The 8,661-nt window shown below is 32.7% G+C and overlaps 1 protein-coding gene across 1 annotated transcript; it reads right to left on the bottom strand.

Moving 5' to 3' along the window:
• LOC132718016 (insoluble matrix shell protein 3-like) lies at nt 1-1,944 on the bottom strand. Its single transcript, XM_060701620.1, has 3 exons — nt 1,843-1,944; nt 832-961; nt 1-360 (listed from the first exon to the last, which is right to left on the bottom strand). Exons 2-3 carry the CDS (start codon nt 933-935, stop codon nt 84-86), a joined length of 381 nt encoding a protein of 126 aa, XP_060557603.1. The 5' UTR covers nt 936-961; nt 1,843-1,944; the 3' UTR covers nt 1-83.
• Between the last annotated feature and the right edge of the window lie 6,717 nt (nt 1,945-8,661).

The raw sequence follows: 8,661 nt of genomic DNA on the forward strand, positions 1-8,661 counted from the left end.
TTATAAGTTTTATTTTGCCCTTTATTAAAACAGACTTCTGTTATGTTAAATGAAAAACATCTTACAGAAGTATTTCTTCAACGTTAATCAATAACAACAATTTCAACTGTATAACTGTAATAGGCACCAGCTCCACGAGTATCAAAGCATCTCATAATTGGTTCAACATCCCTTTGACCCCATCGTAATGCGTGTGTTTTCACTGGAAACCCACTGACACTCTGTCCGCACCCAACATCCCGGAATCTACACATTCCCCAGTACGTACATTCATATGCCTGACAACATATCCGGGTGAACTGTGAAGTGAAGATATAGTGTATGCCGAGATCTCTTCTGCCGTGAAGTTCCCTACCGTACCTTAAATCATATAAACATACATATATATTTCTGTTTATGTTGTGGCAAATTTTTACATGTAATGTAATTTCAGTTAAGTATTAAAGAAACAAGAACATATTGAAACAATTATATTTTAAATGAATAGAAATCTACATACTACATGATTGCACTGTCATTATGTTAAAATGTTGTTTTTAGTGTTGTTTTGGTGGTGTTTGTTTTTGTTTTGTTTTGTTGTTTGTTATATTTGTTCGTTTCTGCAATGGTTATCTGACGACTTTCTATCTTCATTGCAGGTATTCAGGTTACTAATTGCCCGTTCGTACGGCCATTAGCTAGATCGATAGCTCGTGATTTGAATCGATAGCGGTTAGTGGTGTCAAAGTGTAATGAATATAAAATACGGTTCATAAAGAGATATTATTTTGATAGGAAAGAACACACGATATTTTAGTCATTTTAAGGCAAACATTTTTAAAATATACTCACAGGCATTCATCTCCTGGCGGTGTTGGTCCAGCCCAGCATCCTTTCCGTCCTTCAACAAGACTGAACGGTATAACAGTTGCTATTATGCATAATAACATCAACATTGTCGTCTGCTGTTTGTAGGCAACACCTGTCAATAAAATGACTGCATAATGAATGCATAAAACTGAAATAATGTGTCATTTCACTAAAGATTGAATACTGCTTAAGCAGGTGCTGGGGTACATGGAATATGTTGTACAGACTAAAACAAAATGAATATGTAACGCATAAATTGTGACTACTCTCCTCACTTATTATAATGAAGCTTAACGAATGAGGTTAGCTTGGACTTTTCATTTTAGGATACCAAACACCTTCTTTATTTCAGAAATAAATATAGTAAAATCCTAGTATGTAACTGTAAACTTATTCTGTTTGTCAATTGCAGCGATTCATATTCAAGAAATAAAAATATGATTATGAATTAATTATGCAACAAAATTCCATACTCAGAAAAGTAGCTTTTACTAGAGCTAGAACTTTACAATGTTACCTTATAATCAAATTTAAGCGATTCTTTATTTTTGATAAGACAATATGCTATTAATTTGAACAAATAAAAGATTTTCTGGGGGGATCTAAACTGGACAAACGGAAGGTATATTAGATTAGCAAAACTCTTAAGAAAAAAAGCAATGAAAGTCTAAAAAGCAATGAAAGTCTTTGTTGACAATGATACAGATATCTAGAGAATGTAAACATTAAATACTTTGTACTCTTGCTTTGCAACTGTCGCTAACCAGTATATGTCTAGAATTATATTTACATTACAAACATATTGAGAACAATCTGAAGATTAATATTTCCTACAAAATTTGTTAAATTATCAAAGACGTTATCAAATTAACCAACATTAAACACAAAAGTTTGACATTGATATAATGATACAACAACATTTGTGTATTAAAATCGTTTTTCATCCATATTAAAATAGTTAACAGGGATATCAGCCAAAAAATGAACTCTTACCTGTTATAAAGAAAACTTCTAAAGGGATCCGGCGATGAAATGTTTTCAATTGTATTTATATAATCTTCCAACACCTCAGTATCGTGACTGTTAAAGAATTGTCAAAAAGTGTCATTTAATATCAAGTGTAAACTGTTTAAACGTCCATATAAATAATAAATCATATTGTATGCAATGTTAAGACAAATTAAAAAAAAATTCAAACACGTTAAAACAAACAACTAGTGTTATTTATATTCCGTGCATGTGTCAGCAAAAATACTGCAGCTAAGCATTGCCTTCAAGATATGATTTGTATAAACGTGATTTTTTGTCATGTGCATAATATACAAACATAAATTGCAAGTATTTCATAAAAGAAGGAAAATTCAAGGTTGACCTATAATTATTACCAATGGTACTTAAAAAATGTTGTATTTTCTCAACTGTTTTTGTATCCTTATAATTAAAGACGAGTGTAGCGACTACCTAAAAAAGGGGGATTATTAAAGGTAAAATGTTAAAGAAGGTAATATTATATGACTTTGTGGAGGGTTTTGTTGTTGTTGTTTGTTGTTTTTTTTATTTGGGGGGGGGGGGTCATTTTGGTCTTTTTAAAGACCCTGAGTAATAAAGAACCGTGATACAAAAAGTGTTAAATATCTTAATGTAGAACTACTTAAAAAGTATAAATATATCTTCAACTGTGTAAATGAAAAAATAAAAACGAGTTGGCAACAATATAATTTAAACATTTTACAATGATAGACAACAATCTGCAGTAAACGTCCATTTTTTTGTGAAGTCAAAAATAAATTTTATGAGACATTCAGCCTTATTTGTTTGTCAAATAAAACAACTCATCTAAAGTATAAACATTTAAACGATGACAACGTCAAAAACCTTCTAAAGTGAATAGATGTACTTTTCCAAATGAAAAGAAAGTTATACAGGACCTGATAAATTACTCGTATTTTTTTTAACAAAGAACACAACGTTATGACAAACATTATATACGAGTAGTTTTCTTCATTTTACACCATACTTGTTAGTCTTAATTTATTTGCTGTTTTCTGCTGCTTCTGTTTAAGCATACATGGACTTTATAGATATTAGCCCATAATGGAAATAAGTTGTATGTATATGCTGTACTCTTAATAAGTCACACTCTCAAAATAAAGTTATTATTATTATTATTATTATTATTATTCATCAGTATTATTTTTATTATTAATTATTACTATTATTATTATTATCATTATTATTATTTGATCATTGTTTTATCATTTGAAAGCTTGTATACCTTTTCTTTCATTCAACAAATTCAACAAATACTTCAACTTTGAAGTGAATGTCTTACAATTGTTTAGAAAAAGCAAATATTTTAAGTCAAAAAAGGAATCAAGCAAAAATGGTTTTTAATGATTATTTGCTCATTAGAAATGCATTTCAAATTTTGTAATAAACAAGAACAAGTGAATATCTTATGGATCTTAACAAAAAATACCAGGGCTAAATTCTAAGTTAACTAAAGGTGCATAACTTGGTAATAAATTCGTTTAAGATTAAATGCCTTTTTTGAAATTATGTCCCTTTATGATAACAAACATATATACCAAATTTGAAGTGAATAGTTTTTTAGCATATTTTCAGAAAATGGAACTTAAACAAAAAAGTTAATAAGCACCTAAAAATCATGACTTTTTCTTCAAAAAAAGGGTAGCTATTGAAGTGATTTCTTAAAAAAAGTCAATGAAAGGAAAAAGGACATTACTTCTTTGCTAGCTTCTAATGGTAGTTTATTTGGTTGACACTAACATCAAACAGGTTTCTCTTCCAAGTTGATTGTCTTTGATTCTGAAACTACAAAGTTTTACAACCAGAAAAGTGTTGTCAAAAAGATAATAATGAGCATCATATAATATTAATTCTTATTTGTTCCACCAAAAGTTCCTAATCAGTATCAGTCATATGCAGGCAATGTTCATCCCAGGCCTCTTCCGTACTACGATCCACTGTATCCATTTCTCGTAACTCAGGAACAACTGTCATGGTACAATAATGCTGGCTCACAATTGAAGACAATCACTCCCAAAAGAATCCTCCTTGCGGATATAATGTTGCGAGACTCCTCGGATTTCATCGTTGTAGTCTTAATCCACAGACCAGGGATATATCAGGGCATGAACACCTAGAAAAAAACACCTGCCAGCTGCAAGTTTTACCGACTATACAGCTGTTGCAAACAATGGGAAAGCCAACTGAAAGAACTTCAAAATGGAACTTAAGAACATACATAAGCACTTGTGCAGTGTCCTTGATTGAAAATTACAAGTACCCTCTGACACAGCCGAGAAAACCATTAAAGTATGAATATGAGAAAATACAGATCATAGCTTGATGGAAAATGAGCAAAGCAGAGAGGTATCAGTCCAGCTATAATGAAGTATTTTCCCAATGATAACTTGTGGCAATTCAGCAAGTACTGTCAAAATTTGACCACAAACACTGCACTAGTGTCTTGATATATGCCATGTGAACTCTGACAAAAGTAAGTCCACAAACTCTGTTTCTAGTGCCCAAAACTACATTATTAAAACGGCCTCCTCCTCCCCTACAGCCGCCCCTAACCACCTTGATGAAAAGATTCTGAAGCAGACAAAGGGATGCGCATATAAACCAAGTGTTACAATGAGGCACACATAAAAGCATGCACAACTTAACCAAGTGTTACCAGGGGCACACCTTAACCAAGTGTTACTAGGGGCACACATTAACCAAGTGTTACTAAGATGCAAACCTCACATGATCATGTCTTCTTCCACAGCATTACTCTATTAATAACATTAATCAGCTGATCATGTCTTCTTCCACCGCATTGCTCTATTAATAACATTAATCACCTGATCATGTCTTCTTCCACAGCATTACTCTAATAATAACATTAATCAGCTAATCATGTCTTCTTCCACAGCATTGCTCTATTCATAACATTAATCACCTGATCATGTCTTTTTCCACGGCATAACATTGAACAACATAATATTTCAACTCACCTTGACATAGAAACCTCTACTTACAAAACCAGACTCAACCTGATCATATCTTTCACACCATATCACATAAGACCACACATCATATTTCACCTCACCAATTCTTGTCCTGATCCAGTCACAGCCTAAATGCAAGATAGAGTTATGGAACTGGGTCAGTGACATACAATTATGCCCCTTCATGCATATGTGAAGTTTCAAATCAAAATCCCTGATAGTTATTGAGATATGTAAAACTTACATGTAAACATAAACCAAGAGATAAAGTAAAAAGGGGAGATAAATCAGCCTAAATACATGACACAGATATGAGTGCTGTTCAGTGATCATAATTTATGACCACAAATATAGAAGTTTCAAGTTTGTATCTTTAATAGTTTTAGAGGTATGCAAAACTTGCATGTAAAACTTTATAACCAAGAAAAGAAGATTTTTTTAGTACAAAAGGGAGCATAATTCAGTCAAAATACATGGCAGAGTAATGGATCTTGAGATGTGGCCTTCAATTATGACCTTAAGTACATGTGTTAAGTTTCAAGTAAATATCTTTGATAGTAATTCTTAAGACCTTTTACCTTTAACTAAAATTTCTTAATTTCAAAAGGGGCATAATTCTGCAAATATTGCAAGCAGAGTTATCCAACTTGTCAATCTGATGTATATTGTTACTATAAATAAGTTTTGTAAGTTTCAATTGAATATCTGAAGCAATAATTGAGAAATTTGACTTTACAAAAAACCAATGCAGACGCCGATGATGACATGGTTGCCGACACCAACGCCGGGGCGACTTGCAATAGCTCTCCATATTCTTCGAAAAGTCAAGCTAAAAATGGCAATAAATAACCTTAAAGCGAGTTGTGCATGCACAAATTAATTGTTTATCAGATAAAAAACCCTACTTAAAATAGCAAAATAATATTTTGTTCAGGAACATTTTATTCTGTTTACGTATATTATTCATGTGTTAAATAACAGAGACATTCAATGTTACTATTTTTTCGGGAATGAACAACATAATAATGGAACCATTGTATAATTTCACTGTTGATAGATTTTATAAAAACTATTTCATAAGATATAGATTAATACCCTTTAAAGGCCCATTATACCTCAGATATGCTATCCTTTTTATTTCTAAAAAAAACTTTTATTGTTTGATATCTTGTTGCAGTTTCAAAAACAATACTCATTTGTCATATAAATGAACTAACACTTGCTTTGTTGCTTTATTAGCAGTATTTGGTATCATTATAGGGAAATATTATTTTGTATGGAAGTCAAAATAGCACTATAATATATTTTACTACCTTTATGACACATTACTGCATGTTAAGTGTTATTATAAGTCTTCATTTGTTAAACATCTAACAATTTGCTCTTATTTCATTAAAACAATTTAAACACAAGTTTGACATTTCTAAAGAACTGGAAAAATATGGATTTCTGAGGCATTATAAATGTGCCTTTAACATTATTTATGTACAATCTCTCACATTTTTTTGTGAAGAAAAAAGTAATTAATTTTAATTAATTAGGTACTTATTGGCTAAAAAAAGCTATATCTAATGACAAAATTTATATTGTACCTGCTATTTTCAAAGTATAATAGAATCAAAACAAGACAGTAAAAGCATTTGATATTTCAAAAGACCAACCAATATACTTCTGAGAAAATTTAGGGAAACTTAAATTTGAAAACAGGTAATCATTTTTGTAAATTTTAGGGATTTTTTTCTTAATTAGCCTGTCTATAAGTAAGAAAATGGCCAAACAAGTCTTTTTTGTATTGTCTTATAATGTAAAACTAATAAATATATATATATTTATGTCTTGATCTGATCAAGGCTGGCATTTCATAAAATAGAAAATTAAAAGATCAACATTGCACTTTTTAATTTACTGGGCGATTTGACATCAGTCTTTAAAATTTAAAGAGCATCTTGAAGGGTGAAATATTTCTTACATCAAATGCTTGTACGAAATGTTCCGCCCGGAAACGGAACGGAATTAGCACAAGGATTCCTCCCAGGATAAAAGTAATCTGAACAAGTCAAATAAAGAGCATATTACGGCGTATTTGGAGCGGAATTTGGCACAAAATATGTAAATGAGCAGGAATTTTTTTATGTGTTGAAAATTAGCACAGATGCTGGCGTAATCTAGGCACGGAATTTTGGCAAGGGATTATCAGAGTAAAATTCCTTAAACAGTAGTTTTTATATTATAATTTAATTTAATTTTGGATGACCATTTTGTCATGTACTTTGGACCATTGATAATTAAATAACTGGCTAAACAAAAATCAAAGTTCTGAATTCTGCCCCAAATTTCTACCTCAAGAAAAAATTAAGTTGTAATTCCATCCAAGTTAAAATGTACAAGTACATTTCGCCCGTAATAAAATTCCGCCCCGAATGGTTCTTGTTTTACGCCCAGAAATGTTAAAGAAATATTTTCTGTGTGGGGCTGACTGACACGGAATTTCCTTTCTGTGCAATGTACGCCCAGAAAGCAATGATTCCATCCCAATTCTGTGCCATTTACACCCATAATCTGTGCCAAAATTGTGTACAGGTAGCTGCCATCAATAGCATAATTTTGTTTATTAATGATTTAGGATTAAAATTCAGTTGTTGTACAAACAGAGATTTAGTTCATTTGTTCAGAAAATGATAACTTGTAGTAGAAACTGATGTCAAGTTATGCTGAGTTTGGCACAAAATGCAAATTTCCAAAAGTACTGAGAGAGAAAGGTTTAATTTAAAACATGATGAACAAGGAAATAATTCTTGTAACCCAATTCTGACCCACAAATGCATAAACATATCATTTTTTTTTTAAATGAACATGAATATATTTTATATTCAAAGGAAGCCTGACTTTAATTATATATTTTATCTAAATTATACATAAAACTGTAAATAGTTTGACACTTTTTAAAAAAAAAAATCGATACAGTTTCATTTTTACAAAAGAAGTTTATTTTTATTATTGGAACATTTGCTTTCCAAATTCATTCCTGTGTTTTCTTTTGAAGTTCATTGTCATTTACAACGCCAAATAACATTGTATCATTACTATTTATGAGGACAAAAACTATTCATAGTCCTACCATAAAACCACTTCTCAACCGTACAACAGACCCCTTTCCATCCCACTAGATACCCCTCTACAACCAACCAGATACCCCTCTACAACCTACCAGAGACCCCTCTACAACCCACCAGAGACCCGTCTACAACCCACCAGATACCCCTCTACAACCAACCTGAGAGACCCTCTACAACCCACTAAAGACCCCTCTACAACCCACCAGAGACCCGTCTACAAACCACTAGAGACCATCTTAAACACACCAGAGACCCGTCTACAACCCACCAGAGACCCGTCTACAACCCACCAGAGACCCGTCTAACAACCCACCAGATTACCCCTCTACAACCAACCTGAGAGACCCTCTACAACCCACTAAAAGACCCCTCTACAACCCACAGAGACCCTCTACAAACACTAGAGACCATCTTAAACACACCAGAGACCCTCTACAACCCACCAGATACCCCTCTACAACCTATCAGCGACCCCTCTACAACCCACCAGAGACCCGTCTACAACCCACCAGATACCCCTCTCACAACCAACCTGAGAGACCCTCTACAACCCACTAAAGACCCCTCTACAACCCACCAGAGACCCCTCTACAACCTATCAGAGACCCCTCTACAACCAACCTGAGAGACCCTCTACAACCCACTAAAGACCCCTCTACAACCCACCAGAGACC

Source organism: Ruditapes philippinarum, unplaced genomic scaffold (genome assembly GCF_026571515.1).
Source record: "Ruditapes philippinarum isolate M1 unplaced genomic scaffold, ASM2657151v2 ctg1075_1_1_1_1, whole genome shotgun sequence".
Taxonomy (NCBI): Eukaryota; Metazoa; Mollusca; class Bivalvia; order Venerida; family Veneridae; genus Ruditapes; species Ruditapes philippinarum.

Excerpts from the sequence above, each read along its gene's own strand:
- LOC132718016 (XM_060701620.1), bottom strand. The coding sequence starts at position 935 with ATGTTGATGTTATTATGCATAATAGCAACTGTTATACCGTTCAGTCTT. Across the intron at positions 361-831 it reads CCGCCAGGAGATGAATGCCT|GTACGGTAGGGAACTTCACG; the intron begins GTGAGTATATTT and ends ATATGATTTAAG.